We start from the raw sequence: 20,331 nt of genomic DNA on the forward strand, positions 1-20,331 counted from the left end.
GGTTTCTATGTTGGAGTCACACACATCCCAAAACACAGGATTTATTTTATCCATACAGTAACAGCGTTTCTTTTTCCCTTTTACACCACCTTACCTATAACAGCCTCAGCCAGATCTCAAAATATAAAAGATTAAATTTCTGCAAGTTAAAAGCTAACCAAGGTTGAGAAATACAAGAAGGACAAAGTTTACTCACATGTTAATAATTTACTTGCTGCTAAGAAGAATGAGAAAAAAAGGTTTTGGTATTTTAGTAGGTCTGATTAATGAGCAGAATCTCAGAATTTGAACTTTAGTTTAGATAAATTCCTACACACTTGGAAGCTCTTCCACACCTTCTTTTCCTAGCAAAGGAATTCTCCCAAGAACAGCATCTGACAAAGCTTCTTGCTTTGCTTCCAAACAGAATAGGGAAAGAACATTTTCTGTGCTCATGGAAGGAAGCACAGGGAAGTGGTACCTAAATGCAACAACAGGTGATGCCTGTGACTCCAATCAAGCTCAACTCTGGCTCAGTCATCCACCTATACTAAGAACCTCAAAGGATGAAGTTTCACCCAGAGTTTTACATTATATGGCTGCAATCTGGAATAACTTTAGCACAAACATGCAACCAGACATACATTAGTTTTTGTGCACAGTTTATACTGTTCAGTGAATTCTGCACGCATAGTGCAGACATGCTGTGTCCAAATGCATGCAAAGCATTGGAAGAAAGCAGGAATCTGTCTGATAGGAATCTGGTTACAAGACACTGATTACCTTGATTTTCCTCTCTGGTTAATCCCAAGGGACTTACACAGAACACTAAAGTTCCAAAGTCCTCTGAGTCTGTACTCAATACTGCATCATCTTTAAATTATTTTATTTCTTCAGTGCTGACAATTGTCTTTATTTTTTTATGAGCTCTGTGATATTTGCTGTCTTTTAACACTAACTTCCTTCAATGCAATGTTCACACATGTATCCCAGCTTTCATTTTAAATCCACTGTTTGTGTGTGTGAAGAAAAAAGGCAATATAGATACACCCAGATGACTTTGATATTTGAAAGAAACAAGCCCATCCTTTTCAAAGCTGTGCTTATAGCTTTCTTCAATCCTGTCTCATCTTTTTCCAAAGGCAGCTTAAAAAGAGATTTAGTGTAAAATACTTCAGAAGCTTTAAGGAATGACTCACATGTTCCTGAAGTAAATATGAATTTCAGTTTTAAACAAATACAATACAAGATCTGTAATAGAAGATTACAGCTAAAACTGTATTTATATGTATAACTGTATCATTAAGCTAAAACTGAACTCACATTGTGTACCTGCAACTGCCATTTTACCTGTACTTAAAACCAGGAATAGTTCTGACCACACGCATGCCAAGAGCCCCTTCACATGAGTTGGGTCAAGTATGTCAGTAGGGCAAAGGATCCTCATAAACACTTCAGACATACTTGAAAAGGAGAGAGGAATCTTCCAAAAATTCAGTCCTAGTTCACAATATCTCAATGACTTTGGTGCAAATCCATAAAGCTGGATTGTTGACTTACTGGGAGATGTATTTCACCTCTTTACTGAATCTTCGGGAAGTCTGTAGTACTGACCACCTAAGTGTCAGTTTTAAAACCACAGTCCAGCAAAGACTTACTCTCTTAGTGTCAGCGCTGTGCAGTGATATCCATGCATCAGTTATCAAATAAGTTCAAACATGGACAAGACAGCGATCACTGTGACATGCGTCAAGTTACCATACCACCTTATTTTAATCCTGAGGAAAACCTCATCAAAAAGGCAAACACATGCATAGCCTCTAAGCACACCAAGGTGAAAATAAACCCTCATATAAGACAGCAGCACTAACAAAAATTTGTTTTTAAATTGGACCCTTTTCACAAGTCATAAAAGTAACCATTGAGTAAATAATTCTTCTTTATTTTATCAAATTAATAAATTCTTTCACAAATTCATGCTTCAACCAAAACAAAAGAAGGCAAAATCAATTTTTGACGGTGGTAATATAGGTCAAACTCACATTACTTGTAAAACTAAAGCAACAACCCTACCCTCCATGCTTGCAGCTCTGCTGCCTGGCACATTGCTGCGCACTATAGAAGCAGATTTCCGCAGGGAAAGGCCATGCCATTTCCTCAGAGCACTTACAGCCCAAGAAGAAAGCCTCACTGTGAGGTATCATCAACAGACTCTTGTGGCATGTCTTTATGATGCTGCCCCAGGGAATACATTAAAAACACATAGCGGACAAGCTCAGAATTGCTGGAACAGCTTGAGATAACCCCTGCCCTCAGTGCTGCAATTGCTCTCGTAGCTCACCGTCCTCTCGCCATTCTCTGTGTCTCTGCAGATCTGTGCTGACAGCCTACAGACCAGGAAGAGGGATCAACAACACAGAAAAGCTGTATTTCCTTTTCCAAGCACAAGTCTCTCAGCTCAGTATGCCTTACCTGGCAAACGAGAAGAAGGCTCCAAAGTAGATACACTAAAATGTTTTCAATACAATTAGGTGTACTCCACAGCCAGTTCCTGCAACAGTAGGAAATAGCTGGAAGCAGAAGACCCTGGCACAGCAGAAGTCATCACAACTCCTACAGCTGCTTCCCTGCTCTGCATGAAGAAGATACAGACAGTGTCTTTACCCTGGGGATTTAGACAGCGTATCATACAAGTGTGCACTGCAGCACACAATCCAGTACAAGGCAGCAATACTTTTCTCCCCTCCTTTCTCAAGCAAGCAATTTAAGTGAGTGCTTACTGCCTCAGCATTCAGCTGCCAAAGCTGAATCAACTGCTAAAGCCTGAGGAACATAAATTTGCTTAGAAGAAATGAGCAGCCAGCTACCCACAGAACCACAGACATGATGGTTACCGGTGTTCAGAGCTTCAGCAGGAAAAACAAGATGACACGTGAAATGCGAGTTCCTCCCTTTTCTGGTCCTTTCATAGCATGTAAAATAATAATGTCACTAAGCAGACTCCAGCCTTTTGAAAAAGAGCACTTTAGGTTTGACCTGCACTCTTACTAGCCCCAGTTTAGTGGCCTGGCTATTGGCTGTGCTGAGAATACTTGCAAAGAAGCACTCCTGATCCATGTATTAAACGTTGCTTTCCCTAGTATTACCAAATGGGATGACCAAGTATCACATAAAAGAGGGCCACTGCTGTTACACCTCTTCCAGCTTGGCTGGTGTGGCTGGAGCACTCCTGCAAGCAAGAACCTGAGCTGCTGTCTCCACTGGGTGAAGGAGAAGAGATCAATGGTAAACCTTTCAGCATGAGGTTTTTCTCAGAAACTGAAATGGACAGGAATACATTCTAAACAGCACCAACAGAAAGTGCCACCCAGGTTCTGGAGCCAAATGCTCCCTTCCCAGCCTCCCTGCCAGCCAGGTGGCAGCAGCTGGAGCTCCAGGCTCCCCAGGTCCTCTCCCTCCATCTGCAGGTTGCCTTCCTTGAGGCAGTTTTCCAACAAACCAAGATTATCACCATTTTCCTCTAGCATAAAATAAAGAAACCCCTTGTAAGGTCAGAGCTTTTCACAGACCAGAAAATCTTATTGCCAGGAATAGAGGAATGGAGCAATGAGGATGAGAAAGCTCATAAATGAATTACAAAGAAAAATGTATACAAAATGTATACGACTCTACTGTGAAAAAGACCCAGCAGCACACTGTGAAATGTAAGTCTCCCCCCACAGTGACAGGGCAGCACTGGGTAGCACTGTACCAGTGCATGAAACTAGGCTAATATCCTTTTAGAATATCATATGTGTAAAAACAGGTATAAATCCCAGTAACTGGGGATTTCCCTTTATTACCTCTACGTTTACCTTCCAGGGCAGTATAAAACTTAAGGAAGTTTATCTCTAAATTCCTAACAGTGCTGTGAAAGCATTTACAGTTAATCTGGAAATATCTGCACATAATAATAATAATAATAAAAAAGCACAGCAGACCAGTCATTTATGCAGTCAGAACAAATGGGAACCCAGAACAAGGATAAACACTTAGGAAGAAGTCAAACAGCCTAAGGTCAGATTAGATGGCTGCAGAGCTATGCATTACTTCTCCATCTGCAGATGATGCAGTCTCCTGGAAAGAGGTCAAATGCAGCCTCATGCCCTGTGAATGGCAGCTTCCTCAGAAAGCAGTTTTCTCATGGCTTGTAGCAAGGCTCAGTTTGCCCCAGTAACTTCAGAGGTAGAGGTGAGTCATACTAATAGCGTACACACTATAAAATATTACTCAAAAACTTGCAACAATCAATACTATTTTATATGATACAATTTACACCCAAGATACTGGTATAAATTGCAATCTCTTTGAGACTTCCTTGCTTGTAAAGAGGCTGAAATCAAATGCTGGTAAATTCCCAAAACTCTGAGGGGGCAATTCAGTACTTACCTGTTGAAGTAACAAGTAACCACAGCTCCAGCAACTGTCATTTGCTGACAGGCAAGAATGAACTCACTAGTCCAAATAAGGCCAACGAAATGATACCACGCCATGTAGCAAATTCCAGAAAAAGCTCTATATTCCACTTGTCCTTCTGAAGTAGTCTGTGCAGTACCTGGGATTGAGATTACACTATCATATTAATATTAATCACCATATACAAACAGAAAATGTTCACCCTTTTTCTTAATTTTCCTTCAGTGAAATTATGTTTTTTATTTCCATTCTCTCTCTGACAAAACCGGAGAGACAAAATTTTAATTGAAATGGAAATTTGAAAAATAACATTTTACTAAAACCTTGGATTTAAAGTAGGTTCAAAGCAGAGCTGCCAACAGAGTTGAGAGATCAGCTACCAGTCAGTAAAGATCTTGGAGAAATCACTGCTCAAGATTTGAGCAGATTTGCTTCAGATGCAAATTAAATCTCAATTTCCTCCATTCAAATTTGAAATAAACTCACAGTAAATTAGAAAATACTTCATAATTGCTCTTTAAGAAGCAAAAGAGAAAGTACAAAAAAATTGAGTGCATAATATATCAATAAAAAAAAAATCACAATTTTAACTACGATTGCTAATTACCATTACTAATTAGAACTAGATCAATTCCTTCTAAACTTTTTAGCTTTGTGCAGAATACAAGCAGACAAAGAAAGCATCTTCATGGTAGTAAGTACTCCTATGTTACTACTGTATTGAGGAACACCAATAAATGCAATTATTCAAGCTAAATAAAATTGTTTCTACCTCTATTAATAACACAGAATTCATTCCATACTGAAAAGATAGCTTTTCGCAAAAGGCAGGCGTAGCTCAGACAACTGAGTGATCCGACCTTTCTGTGTGTAATCCAATTTATGCCACTTCACTTTGAAGTCCAGTCGGGATAATGGCACTGGAACATTCATTCCTAGTGAGGTCCACCACCCAGTTTTTGGGTTTCTTTGTTTGTTTAAGTTCACCAGGCCTTTAATTCATTACACTTCAAGATTACAGAATAAAACAAGCTCTGGAGGTGAGCAGTTTCTTGTTCTAGTTGTACAAAAGGGCAATGGTTTTGCCCTTTCTGACCAGCCTAACACATGAGAGCACTGTACTGCGCTGCACAGAAATCAGGCACATCCACCTGTGAATTCACCATTCTCACTTTGCTGTTTAGCTAAGGTGAACTAGTTTGGTAACCATGCAGAATGTATCAGTGTCTGACTGCTACTCCTGCTGGGCCTATTGTGGCCCAGTACAAAACAACATTGGCAACAGAATTACAATTCTACTGTAACATACTATAAAATACAATGTTATTTGTCATATGTCACACCTAGTAGCAGGGATAAACTTTAAAAGATAACACAGATACTCTGTTAACAAAAACATCAGATACTCTGTTAACAAAAGCATCTTTTTCTTCATCACTTCACTCTGATCCATTTGTGCAAACTAAACTTTCTCAACAAAGCCACGAAAGACAGTTTTAATTTATCAACAGAATATTTTTCCTCCAATAAGAGGAAAATAATCACAGCAAAGTGTTCCAAAACCCAGCCTTTCCGGAGTATTGTGCATTCACAGAGGTGATGCTAAGAAGTCAGTAAAGAACCTAAAGAGTCTAAATGACCCTCCAGATGAATCACCAAATCTGAAACCTCTGATCAGTACAAGAGTTGATCTGCTGAAATTACTTCAAAGCAGGGCTGCTAACAATGCAAACAGCCATAAGTGTTTGCAGCAGCAGCATGCAGAACTGTTTCTCTCCATGATTCAGCAGCCCAGTGCTGTGCCACTATGTCAGTCAGCACAGCAATGCCAGAACAAAGCACATGCACTGCACCACCAGCTGCACTCTGGTCCTTTAAGACTTGCGTTAGATGCTCTTATTTGGCAACAGCTGCTGCAAGTTTTTGCTGATGCTTGGATCAGCAGGCTGCTTCCAGGGATGAAAATTCCTGGGAAGCCCAGTTTAGCAGTTTCCTTATCAGAAATAAAGAACCACTGTCCAGAAAATACTGAGAACCTGTTTATCAGTTCCTGTTAACACGAAGATACAACATGAACTTCCCACTGTTAAGCAAGGAAAGGTTCTGGCACCATACGCTGCATCTTCATATGTCCTCCAACAGAATTTATTGTGTTATTTTATTCAGCCTTTTCCCATGTGGTGTTATTTATAGCTAAGCTAGCCAACTGTAATTGGGAAATCAAGGACCTCACAGGAAATAAGCCTTCATTGTTGGTTTAGCTACTGAAATACTTGATACAACAGTTCTATTGCTCAATTGTCTATACCATGCACCTTCACAAAAGGAAAACCTGATGCTGCCTTCTCATCCTACATTACACACACAGTATTTATGCTATGTGGACTCCACAGCTCCTGCACACCAGGAAGCTGAATGACATACATTGCTGTGCCAGACAGCCACTTCAGATCTGCAGTGAAATACCCCACAAACTCACAAACAGTAAGACTCAATAACCCTAAGATCTACCAGCTTTTCTAAAGCACGGCTGAATTCCATTCCTACCCAGCTAATGGTTCTAACTGGTGCCACTGTTTGCACTGTTTCCAGTCTCAAGGAGTCTGGCATTTCTCCTAGATTTCCAGGTCTGGAATTCACTTACTCTCTGCTGCTCTTACACATTCTGAATTACTGAGGTACTTAAGCAGGTGCCTACCTTAAAACGCATAAGTAGTCCCACTGATTTTAATAGGCTTATCCATGTGTTTCAAGTTAGTCATGTGCATAAGTACCTTTCTAAGAAACACCTATTATAGCTCTCAGGAAGACTGTGTCTCTGCTCACAGTTACACTAGCTGTTGGAAAAGATGTAAATAAGTGCCTGTACAGTGGCATAAAGATCAGGTGCATCACAGCTGAAGATCAGGTGCTCCAGAGCTATAAGATGCAGAGAGGCTTTAAATATTACATAACTAGCAAAGGTTCAAGGAAAATGTTAAGAACAGGTGCAGCACAGCAGCAAGCCGAATTCATTTGCCCATCTCTTTGTATTAAAGACTCGCGTCTTCATAAACATTTCAGTTTCTCAGCTTTCTTAATACATCTGCATTTCAAACACAGCCTCAGAAAATACATTAATGAGAAGTCAAAGTGTCAAAAACAAGACAAAAACAGCTATATTTTATGATGTGAATGCTTGCTAAGCAGCTATTTGTCAACAGAGAAAACAACTGTTCCAAGAGAGCAGATCTGGGGAGAACTTCAGAGAAATACTCTTAGCGGATGTAAAAAGCCCCAAAACTCAAAAAACAAACAAACAACAACAACAAAAGCCAAACAAAAAAGGAAATGTCTTCCATCTAGAGAGTGATCAGAGAAAACCAGTGTAAAATTCAAAGCCACTCTGCCAACACCATGTTATTAACCAAACAGCACTACATGTGTTTGCTTATCCTCATCTAGAGCTGCAAACAAAATCTAAGCTATGCTTTATTGGATAGAGTGTGGGACAGAACAACTGTCACATTTCTGTCACCTACTTTCTTCAAAACCCCTTAACCTGTGGCCCAGATAAAACAATCCCTCATAATTCCCCTAGATCATTAAAAGGCTAAAATTGCCTTTGTTGTCTTCAAGCTCCCTTCAAGAGTTACTCTGTAATCAGAGCTGCTGTAAACAACTGAGATTGAGAACAAACCTTTCCCACATGACTTTATCGGCACCTAGTGGGCATCAGGGCTGCTACAGGGCATTCACACGCTGCTTATACAGATATCTCAGCCCTCTGACTCTGCCAAGAACTCAGTTTGCACCTGTTGGGTAACAACATCCACCATTTCACACACAAAGCAAAATAAAAAGCTTAATTACAAACAGAAACGACAAAAGAACGGCATCAAGTTTTAATCAGAAAAATCAGATGAATGTGTGAAGTTTCATTTTTCTACCCACACTCACACTTAGGCTGTAACATAGAACTGGTATGGGTTATTTATCAAATGCACATTTCCTTCTGAATATTAACACCCAATTTGCTGACAGGAAACTCTTAAAGAATCACCTCCACTAAGAGCTTCCTTTGACCTCAGTCAAAACATATATTTTATGAGACTCCCCATGTGAGAAATATACTGATAATTAAGTGCCTGGAAATGACCTTCTCTTTTACGCTGAATCTACCAGAAGTCGATTCTCTGGAAGCATGCTAGAAATTTCACCATAACTGTACAATGCAGCAACATTATGATGCTGCCTTCTGTACCACCTTATGAGTATCACTCTCTAGAAACATCAGCATCCCTGCTGTGCTTGGGAAAGAACAAAAAGTAAAATGCCTCTGAGCCCCAAGAGGTCCATTGCACTCTGCATGTTACAGCTGGTCCCAAACTTTGAATCCTGCTCCCCAAGCCAGCAAAAAAATAAATAAATAAATAAATAAAAAATAAAAAATAAAAAAAAGACCTGAAGACCTGAGTGGAAATACACCCAATAAGGGAAAATGGCACAACATGGAAAAATCATTAAAAGCCTCTGAAAGGCAGTTTTCACTGGGGTTTATTTCCCTGTGTATTACATGGAATTGCAACTCACTGCTTTCCTGCAAATCTGTAAAAGCATCCAAGGAAGTGCCTGACTCATTCCCCATCCAGAACTTATCATCAAGGTGTTTCTGTCATGAACTAAAACATTTATATTCTCTTCATGATTGCTGCATTTCCAAAAGCTTTTCGATATGACAGCTTCAGCTGGTGTAGTCTAAATCTATGTTCAACAAAGGCAAGCTTCATATCCTTAATATGTGCTTATTTAGAGTACCAGGTGAATATTCTTATGGGAAAAGTGCCAGCTCAGCTTAAAATCCAGCATGTAGTATTTTCTCTAATAGTACTTGTTAATTATATATTTAGCAAATCTGCTTGTTCTGATTCATTTTGTTTTATCTGCATAGCTCACCAATGAAAATCAGAGGGAAATGAATTCTGGTCCAGCCTAAGCAGCAGGTGACTGACTCACAGTGCAGAGATGATGTCCCTGGCTGCAAGTGAAGTGGGCGAGATGGAAGGTGTCATGGGACAGGAGTGAGGTCTCTGTCCCACAGCGACAGGAATACTGCCAGTTTTGCAGAAGGGCTTCAACTAAAGAAAAGCTGGAGGCTTTTCTCACCTGTGCCACCAGCTCAAGGAGTAGCAGAATCACAAGGCAAAATAATCAGACTTAAGCATCAGAATAGTTTGGCTGCATTTGCTTCTTCACACACAAAGTGCCATGAAGATTCAGAAGAAAACAAATGAATGAATAAGTAAAGCTTCTATGACAAACAGCTGTCTCTAAATGCATCAGTTCTGCACAAACTCTAACCCAGAGGACAACAACTGACTCTTAGCAGTGGCTACAGAAATTCAAAACGAAAACAAAACAGAACAAAACAAACACCCAAATCACAATGCTTCTTATGGACAAAAGCTGAAATCTGCATGAAGAGTTATCCTCAGAGTTGCACACAACCAGCCTAGATTTCTTCCTTCAGATGATGTTCAAAAGGACAACCTCCCCATCCCTCACTGCGATGCTTGGCCAAGGGACTGTGATCAAGTTACACAATGTGCAATCAGTCAAAGATCTGACAGCAGCAAGTCTGTCAGTTATATTATGCTCATAATCTGCTCTTACAAATCCTTCATAGAACAATTGGCTTTCTCTACAGAGCACCTCCTCTACAATCTAGTAGTGTCTAGATCGATCCAGATACTATTGTACCAGTATAAAAGATTACAGCAGCTGTCAATAAAGTACAGCTCACAGAGCACTGCCTCCATGGCAACTAAACATTGTTTATAGTCAGAGGAGATGAACTGGAGGGAGGATACAACATTCAGTGCAGTTACAAAATGAGAACGTGGCTTTCTTCATTTAAATACATCAAACACAAATACGTATCCATCCGGACTTGATCTTAAGCTAAATAACTGAGAAAGAAAACAACTAAAGCCCACATCTAGGAGCAAAATTCTCTCTTTTGTAGTGCTGTGTCTCACAGAACTTTAGCAATGACCTCAGCAAGAAAAAGAGGGAAGAGAAGGATAACAATTGTATACCAAGGCTAGCCCACATTTTGCATACTAAGACCAGAGGGTCCCATACTTAAGAAGTGAACATAAGAAACGGAGTACTCATAAGAAAGAAGCAAAGCATACACTTACCTGCAGTTCCTAAGCTAAGCAGCACAGCAACCCAAAATACCCAGAAGATGATCAGAATCAGAAAGGTCCAAAGTGGTTGGAACAGGAGGAAAGGGATTCTGCCAATTACTTTACCAACAATCTGAAAGAGCTGTACAGTGAACTGAATCTGTTTTCTTAGCACAAGTATGAGGGAAAGCAGAACAACCTGTTAGAGAAAAGAAATAATTATTAGTTGTTGATGTTGGTGTTTTTTTTCCCCCTCAAAAAACAGATGAAAAGTTGTCAAATGTAAGTCCAGGGGATACAGCTTTCACAAAGACATGACAGCGAGGCATTTTTCACAAACACCGTGCACTGGAAATGCTTCATAAGACACTGCCTATATTCTGAAGGAGCCTGTGAAATAAAATCTTTGATCTCACAAAATTAATTCTATAAAAGTGTTACAACTGTTTCCTTAAAATAAGACAGAACTCATAAATCTATAATTCATGCAGTGGGAACAATCTCTTCTTTACTGCAGTGAACACAGAGGTATGTTACATGCAGCACACTGCTTTCGTATACCCTGTATGCCATGAACACGTAAACTTCCTTCTACTCAGTCAGCTTACTGCTGTTCACAATGGTATGAGTAGCCAGACCAAACTGACTGGTGTAAACCACCACCAAGATGCAAAAAACTCACAACCTCACAATTTTTTTGGTATTGGATAACTATGATCAGCATTAAAAAAAAAAAAAAAAAAAAAAAAAGACTGGAATTTATAAAATAACAAATGCAACCAGTGGCGCCTGGTTGGCTCACCACTGCTTTCTGTTGCCTGCTCTGCAAAGAGTAGCCTGCAGCAGTGGATGTTCCTCAAGTCCTACAGCCAAAATGAAACCCTTCCTACTTGTTTATTTTCAACAGTTAAAAGGTCATTGTACATAACTTACAGAGGATATGAAAAAAGCTGATCTATAAGATTTTTATTTTCATCATAAAGTGTCATAACCTGTTCATAACCAGCAAATCCTGGCCTATGGATCCTACTCTGCTTTAAGAAAAGATGCCATGATTTCAACAAATGGACAGATGAACACATACTTCATGCATACTGAACAACAACTCTTTTAACACTGCATCAGAATGAGAAACTCTCTTTAAAAGTTGCAAGTCAGAGTCAGATTTTCTGTTGGAAAACAAGGGTAATGAGAGAAAAGCAGAATCTCGCCCTATAGTGTGAGGCCAAGGCACTGCTGCCTGTTCTCTGCCTGCCCCTTCCACAGTAACAAAACCACTCCTCTCTACAACTGACAGGGCCCTGGGCTGAATGCACAGGCTGTTCTCACAAGGAGCCACAGCCTCTCTGCTCACCCACAATTTTCCATTTAGCTGATGCACAGGGCAACAGGGATGGAACACAGCTGCATTTCTACAAAACTAATGACAATCCTGTTTATGTAGAGCTGAAGCATGGCAGAGCCCAGAGCTGACAAATGAGTTTCATAATGAAGATACAAAACTACTTAAATGACTATAAGCAGGCACAGATTCTCCTTTTCAAGTCTGAAAGAAATAAGGGATTATTCTTATTGTTGCAAAACCATTGCAGCTCAAGTTTTCAAGTCACAGCCACATCGCTGCTTGCTGTAAAATACTACTTACTGTAACTGTTGTAGAGAAGATGGCATATCCAAGTAGAAATTTTACATTCTCCTTCTCTGTTTCCAATTCAGTGCTGGGATCGTTTCTGTAGTCATAGTAGAGCCACCAGAGGACACCCGAGACAACTGCAGCAAACAAGCAGAATGAAGGTGAGCAGTACTTTCCATGCTGCCTCCCCAAAGTCCCTCTTGCCCACTCTCAGCTCCGCTCAGGAGCTCTCATGTAGTTAAGGTGCAGTGTCAGTGATCACAGAGAAAATTCACATCTGGTCTGTTAGACTGAAGCACAAGCCCTGCAGATGATTTGGTTTACTTGCAGCTATTCTAAAACTCAGCCATGTAATTTTGTTGAGGAAATATGAAGCTGTTACAGAACGGCAAGCTTTAACTGGACACGTTCCCACAGTTCTCCCTTTCTGAAGCATGCAGTGTAAATCTTCAGTACACTTTCTTGTGAAACAGCAGTATTTCCATAACTGCATTCATCTACCAAAAGAAATTTAATTTCCAGACCTATAAATAATTAAAACTGATCATTATTCCAACACTTAGCAGCTGGAACAGCGTAGCCAGATCCTGGCACCCCAAGGCAGGCAGGACTCTGCTTGGAAATGGCTGTGGTTCCTCAGGATGGCCTCCAAGAAAGCAAACAGCTGTTTGCTCAGCTGCCTCTGCACCAGTTCAGTGAGATGACCCTGTTTAGCAAATGCTAAAAGGTAAATATACTTACATAGCAACCCAAACACAACCAGTGCAATCAAAGTATGGACCAGAAGCATCCGAATGAATCTGAAGGTCAAAACCACTATAAAACAGAAAGCTGAAAAAATACACAAAGTAAGTTTATTATGAGTGTTACCACCCATGTAACTTAGCTCTTAACTTACTTTACAGCTAACTTTAACACTCTTTTAGAATTCAGGCTTTTACTTCTAAAGAGGGATATGAAAAGCAGCAACATGTTCTGAAGCTGCTGACCTTTTATATCGTTTAAAACAGGTACCTCGGACTTAATAAAGAGTTTATAACTGGAATGTGTTACTTTGGGAATCACTATCTTTTCACATGTATTTATGGAAGTTTTAAGGTAAAAACAAAATATTAACGCTATTGGCATTATTCTTTCCATCAACAGATGCTCAGTCCCCTGAAAAGAGATGTATCACACTCAGATATTTTCTAGTTCTGTATTTTAGTCTACTACATTACTCATAACAAAAAAACAATTCTTTCTTGTGAAAAAAATCCATCCAGAAAAGTCTGAAAGAAGATCAATATTAGTAAGCAAAAAAATATGAAGTTAACAAAAGCATTTTGAACTTCACATTTTAATTGAATATTACTAATCACATTTTATTTACAACCTCATTTTTTTTATTTGTAACCTTACCCAGTGCAAGGACACTCAGTCCTATCACAGTATCTCTTCCTGCCAATATTCCACTCAGAATTCGGTGAAAAACATCCATTTCATTAACCATACTTATTAAGACAGATGCATATTTGGAATAGCATTCAGGATGTTGTGGAACACACCGATTAAATAATGGAAAAGATTTACTGGAAGGTTAAAAACAAAGATAGAGAAAAATTATTTCATTACTGGACAAACAGTTTCAAAACCACAGAGATTTATCCCTCTGCTCCTGTTGAGCCCATACCAGCACCCCCAGCACAGCGCTGTAGCAGCTCACAGCCATCACCTGCAGCCCAACAGTCCCCCTCTCCCTGCCTCCACCATACACATGGAGTCTGACCCAGCAGGACATGACACTGGGCATAGGAGCAGTCTCTATCAAATGCTCAGGCATCATAACTCATCTGCAAAATAAACTCCTGGCAGTGCCATGCCTGCACTGCTGGGTGAGAACATCCATTCAAGACTAACATGGGGAAAAAAGTGGATTACTATCTCACTCACTATCAGCACATAGTTCCTATTCTGCTTGTAGCCTGGCATCTGCCCCCACATCTTCACATAAAACCTAAACTCATGCAAGCATGGCTGTAAACTTCTCTGTAAGTAATTCTAAACTGAGAACATTTCACATATTTTTTAGGTTAAGTATTCTAAAACTCACTCCAAAACAATATTTATAAGATACCTGTAACACCACCAGATATCTACATATAAAACTATTTGTTTCTTCCAGCTAGCTCATTGAATATATTCATTGTTCCACTCTGGCAAGGCTGCACTGCAACAAAGACACCTTCATACCTAAGTGGAGAGGTTTGTTCATCAAGACATTAAGAGAGAATGCAGTCCTTGCTCATTCTCCAGGACAGGACATGGGTGTGTATTTCTCAGGCACACACAAAAACCCATAAAGGTACAGGTACAAAAATAAACAATGCACAACCATTCTGGTTTTACATGGTATCGTGTACAGAACGTGAGGAACTAAGGATCCCTAATAAACTATGAGGACATTAGGGTGTTGTAAAGCATCCAGCACTTCTTACCTTGGTGGAACAGGCAGTGTGGGACACAGCTCAGCTGCCTTTGGATTTAGCGTGTAACTGGAAATGCTCAGGTTGTAAACACAAAGACAAGAACCTAAGAAATAAAAGAAACGAAAAATTAATATTAGTTACAGTTCTGGAGAAAAACACGCTATGTTTTGTTTACACTTCTGTTTTGATCCCTACTCAGGGATCAAAACAATCATCACTGATAATCCAGTATGAACATAAACTAAAATATAGCAACTTCTATGGGATCTTCTGCCTTCTAGACTAAACCGTAACTACCTTAACTTCCATAAATACAAAGATTTGTCCACAATGTACAACTACTATCACTGATCTTCATGGAGGGTGAGCACACTTTGTTCCATGGTGCAATACTTCAGCTCTGAATTCTGAATTAATATTTCCTTCTCTCTGGGCTGAACAGTGCCAGGTACTCTGCTCCATTACATAATGCTGCTAGGAAAGAAATGCTGCATGCATTCAAGTCATTCAAAATGCAGTGCTACCCTCTGCCTTGATATAAACACACAAGCAGTTTTAGCACATTGATTTTATTTCATGCAATTTTGTTCAGTTACACTGAAACTACATATACATCATGGGAGTTTATGGTTTTCTGTTCCTAACTAAATAATGTCAAAATATCCTAAAATGAAATTAAAACAAATGTTGTCAGTTTAAACAGAAACTCTTGCCAAAACATTCAACAAAATGAAAAAGAATGGAATTCTGATGCCCAGTAAAAAGAGTCACTGCTGTCTGTATGGACTACAGTCCACATGCATACTATGGAGTAAGAGCTAGGCCACAGGTAACTCCATTTATCTGTTGGAAATGAATAAACTGGAGCTGCATCCTTCACACAACAGCTACTGCCAGTACATCCCTGGAATTAATAATTCTACAACAGCTTTAATCAAATTTAGAAGAACCAGTTAGACGAGCTTCTCAAATAGCACATGAGCTCTGCTCACCCACTGCCATTGTCAGCAGCCAGCTTGCTGCTGGATAATCTCAGACTTGTCCAGGAATGAATCAACAATTTTTCAATCCACATAAGAGAGCTGCACCATTTCTAGAGACAACGGCTTTGAAATAAAGCAGAGATGAGGGTTTATTTTCGGTTGCTATGGACCGTTCGGGAAACTGACGGTCAGTAATAACTCCCTAGTGTAGCAAACGTAAGAATAATAAAGTGAAAGTTTCTCAGCTGTTCTACAGATACATTAGATACTCATATTCCCTGTTGCACACCATTGTTCCTTGCAAAACTCTGGAGGTCTTCCAAAGAGTTGAGCTGCTCTTGTGGACAACTAGACACGCACAAGGAAACTGAATTGATTTTGAGGCTTTGCATTTCCGGGCTGCAAGAATTCAGAAAGAACACATACCTAGAAAGACAGAAAGATCCTCGTTTCAAAAAACAAGCCTCCTGGTTTTCAAAGGTTTGAATTCTGAGCCTTCTTTCTATCTTTTTAAAGTGCTACAAAGCAAATGAAACTTTTTCTACATACAATGAAACAACTGCATTTTGAAGACAAAAGTTAAGAAGCAGTTTAAGAACATGCTATATTTTTGCACTTCACTTCTTTAATGGGATAAGAAGCTCCCAAGGTGGGCTCCCGTCTACAAGCATTAGTTCTCTTGCATGGAACTCTCCAGAACAGCTGGTAGCCTCAACATTAAACTTCCATAAACACAAAAATTTGTCCACATTGTCCAACAACTGCTGGTTTGGCAGAAGTCCTAAGAACCTACTTAAAAAGAAACCATCACAAGGCATAACAATGCCAAACATTTTCAAATTCCACCTTAAATTTTCATTTTGCTCACCATTTTGCACCATTCCCACACCGTTTTATTTGCCTTTAAGTCGAAGTATGCACATATGTATGCATGTGATTGACAACTAGATTATGTATACTCATGAAGTTAGGCACAGTTCAAGAGCAGTACCTTTGTTTAAACATTATCTGAGGTACTTACTTTTTATTAGTCATGTCCTTTCCAGAAAGGGGCACCCCTTTCACAGGAACATTCTTCCTACCACATATGTTCCCAAAGCTGTCATATCCAAGCACAAGTCTTTCTGCAGCACCAGCCATCACAGCATAGCCAGTTATAAACATCTATAAAAACAAGTTTATTTCATGTGAAATCATGCTCTGATAGTTTTTATCTCCCAATGAATAAATATTCCTTTCAAGTTGCTTATTTTTGCCTTGAGAAATCAAATCATTAAATCTAAAATTCACCCCTTTGCACAGGGCTAGAGCAAGTCATGAGGACAAGTTCAGCCCTATTGCCTCCTTAGACCTCCCTCTTGTCTTGCAGAAAGCACCCCAATTAATTTAGTGGAATATCACAGAAGAAGAAAGACAGAAAGCAGCAGTAAGGTACTAAACCCTGCCTCTGCCAAAGGTTCTGTGTGTCTCTGGGCAAGGTCACTCGAGTTGCAACTTTTCCTTTGCAGCCACTGCTTCTCAATTTTCAGAGGGCCCTTCAAGCCACACCTGCACAACACATCTGCTGAAATACTGAACTTAACCAAGGGTATACTTTAAAAACAAGTATAGCTAAAATGCAAATTAGTTGAGATTTTGGGAATACATATTCTTGACTGCATTTAAAAAACCTCACGAGAGCCACATTGTGGACCTGGGTGTTACTGCACTGAGCTTTTAGATGTCCTGCTGCTCTACTAAAGTCCCAGCACTGAAGGTGGGCTCCCCGTAAATCTAAGAGGCAGCATCCCTGCTGGCTGAACTGCAGCAACACTTGGTCAGCATAAAACACTCTGCCTAGGAATGCAGCATAAACTCTGCCCAAGTAATCAGGGCCAAAATGCACTTTTAAAGCCAAGAAGCAGTAATTCTTCTGTGAAGCTGGTAAAGTCTTGAGCACTTTTCCCCACAGCTTATTTGTAGCAGTCCATCCATTGGAGAACTTAGTGATTTAATCATCCCCTCTGTCCCATGGAGAGCAAACCACATTTCGCATACACCAAGGACAAAGCTCTTGGCTCAGCAGCAACATGCAAATTGCTGGCAGCTGCAAGTCTTCTTAGCCCACATTAACCACCATCACCGTGCAGAGAACAGTTGAATATTAGCTCTTCTGGAGTGAACTTTTACATATCAGATCCAGCACAACAGCTTTACTAATTAAGGTCTGTGCCTTCATTATTCTACTTTTGACTCGTGTCTAAAGATAGGATCTAGGCAAAAACTGAGTCTCATACATGAGCGAGTACGTACTTCCTTGGTCCTCAACATATTCTCTTCTGTTTACAGTGTAATTATTTAAATAATGCTATTTATAATTAAGCCTGCATGTTGATGCTGTCTTAACATGGTGATCTTTACAAAGATGCCATCATTAAAGCTGACATACTATGTGTATGTGATGCTTGTTATAATAACAAATTATTTTGAGATACTATTTATTTACATAGAAAAAAATGTTGAAAGATGAATAGTTTTCGAAGGAAAAAAAGGAGCTGACAGTGTAACTCTGCTTGAATTAGACTTGAAAAAATAAATAAATCTGACAATCCATCTAAAGAGGGAAGTCACACATCCACTGCCATCAGTATGGCAAATACTGTTGTGCATGTATTGTTTTTAAGAACAGAAAGTTGGACAGCAACCATAAATATTGCCAAGTAAGAGACGGCTGCTGGGAGGTGTGTCAGGCTCCAGGTGCCAGCAATATGCACTTGCACAGAACCACTCACGTGGTTTCATTTCTTTTCCACTGTGGGAACAAATGAGTGTCACCTTTTCCATATTATCTTTAAAAACTCATTAAACAAAAAAAGAAAACAAAGCTACCTATGCACTAAACTATTTCACAGAAACTGAGCAACCAGAACATCCAGAGAAAACCAAAATCCTTGGCCCAATTGCAAAGTTCAGCTTACACAGAGCTCAGGATGCACATATATTCTTCTGCACTAGCTTCCATCAGAAGAGCTCTTAGGAATTCAATCTAAAACTCATCAGTAGCACATTCATTCCTCAGTAGGCTCAGAAACGTCATGAAAATCTTCCATACAGACAAAGCCTGCTCCTAAAAACCCACATGCTGTCCTGGGCACAAGACAGACAATGAGCTGATTCACCAGAAGAGAGATAAGGTGCAAGATAAAGACTGCAGAGAGTTAGATAAGAAGCAATCAGAGCCCGGTCAGATCCCGAACTCGCTCTCATAAAGGAGCTCCCAGTCACCCAGCCCTGCCCGTACGCGGCACTCGAAGCACCTGTGCGGGACGTTAGGGCGCAGTGCGGCCCCACACGGCGCCCCGTGCTGTTGGCACGAGCAGAGCTCTGCAAACTGCGGCTGCCAGGGAAACGCACGCTTACCAAACCAGCCCAGAAAAGGAAGAAGAGGAGCAGCCAGAGAGGGTCCGTGCACTTCCTAGAAATGACCGGTCTCCATTCCCTTAGTTCAGAAACACAATCTCCAGATTCCTAAAATGAAAGAAAAACAAACGAAACACCTGTGAAAGCGAAGTCAAGTTTCAAACGTCACAGATTTTCTGCAAGCGTAACCCTGCGGTTCCTGCCAGCCGCCCGCTGGTCTCCCGACCCCAGGAGCGGGGCCGCCCGGCCGTCCTACGCCACCGACCCGTCGGTCCAGCCCCCCCAACCGGCCGTTCCCCTCCATCCGGCCGCATCTCACCTGCCGCCGCTCCCCGCTCCTCTCCATGCTCTCTGCCGCCCAGCTGTCCCAGCGGCGATGGGTGCTCGCTAGGGGACGGATCCACGGGCCGCCGTGAGCGCCGCGGGGCCGGGCCCGCCGGGAGGAGCGGCCCGACCGGGCAGCGGCACCTCGGGAAGCTCCTCCCGCCGCCGCGGATGGGCGCTGCCGTCCCGTCCCGCCGCAGCCGCGAGTTCGGCATCTTCTCTCGCCGTGTCCGCGGCGCACGAGGGCGGCTCGGTCCGAAGGGCGCGCGGCGGAAGCGCGGGCGGAGCTCGGAGCTGCGGGATGGGGCTGAGCTGCTGCGCGGGGCTCGGGGAGCCGTCAGCTGAGTGTGAGCCTGTCAGCAGGACACGGGGAAATGGTTTTAAGAGAGAAGATTTAGGTTGGATGTTAGGGGGAAGTTCTTCACTAGGAGAGTGGTTAGGTCCTGGAACAGGCTGCCCAGGGAGGTTGTGGATGCCCCGTCCTTGGAGGTGTTCAAGGCCAGGTTGGACGGGGCCCTGGGCAACCTGATCTAGTAAAGGTGTATGTTTGGTGGCCCTGCCAGGCAGGGGGTTGGAACTACATGATCCTTGAGGTCCCTTCCAACACGGGTCATTCTGTGATTCTGTGAGCCTGAGCTGCGTGTGCACCCTGAAAGAGATGGAAGTTTGTGATTGGTGTAAAGCAGAGAAAGCCGGCATCGCACGTTGAGAACGCAGTAAAAGTACGTTGTTGTTCCCCACCGTGTTGGTCAGCTGAAAAACGTGTTGTTCTATGAACAGAAAATCAGCAACTGCAAGAAAACGGAATTAAGTTGGAGCTGTTCTGAGAAGCTGTCATAGAAATGGTGTGTCTGGCAAAGAGCAGGGATAGCTTCTCCCAGGATAAAAAAGTCTTGACTGAACTGCTTGGGTGGAGATAC

At 41.2% G+C, this 20,331-nt stretch overlaps 1 protein-coding gene across 5 annotated transcripts in view; it reads right to left on the reverse strand.

Moving 5' to 3' along the window:
* Positions 1-20,065, reverse strand: part of SLC44A3 (solute carrier family 44 member 3) — a 36,836-nt gene extending 16,771 nt beyond the window's left edge. The window contains exons 1-10 of one of the 5 annotated variants that reach the window (XR_014932730.1): positions 19,407-19,775; positions 19,088-19,195; positions 16,710-16,852; positions 15,978-16,114; positions 14,715-14,808; positions 13,639-13,808; positions 12,979-13,068; positions 12,250-12,374; positions 10,617-10,803; positions 4,408-4,573 (exon numbers count right to left, since the gene is read on the reverse strand). Coding sequence is in view for 4 of the 5 variants with exons in the window: in XM_015870295.3 (XP_015725781.2) it covers positions 4,408-4,573; positions 10,617-10,803; positions 12,250-12,374; positions 12,979-13,068; positions 13,639-13,808; positions 14,715-14,808; positions 15,978-16,114; positions 16,710-16,852; positions 19,088-19,195; positions 19,407-19,433 (1,247 nt within the window). In the remaining variant the exon portion in view is untranslated. Of the gene's footprint in view, positions 1-4,407; positions 4,574-10,616; positions 10,804-12,249; positions 12,375-12,978; positions 13,069-13,638; positions 13,809-14,714; positions 14,809-15,697; positions 15,948-15,977; positions 16,115-16,709; positions 16,853-19,087; positions 19,196-19,406 lie in introns of those variants that run through there. The other 4 variants (XM_015870295.3, XM_085511257.1, XM_085511258.1 and 1 more) reach the window with 4 other exon arrangements.
* Between the last annotated feature and the right edge of the window lie 266 nt (positions 20,066-20,331).

This window comes from Coturnix japonica, chromosome 11 (assembly GCF_054131305.1).
Source record: "Coturnix japonica strain WE chromosome 11, WE-NBRP24, whole genome shotgun sequence".
Classification (NCBI taxonomy): domain Eukaryota; kingdom Metazoa; phylum Chordata; class Aves; order Galliformes; family Phasianidae; genus Coturnix; species Coturnix japonica.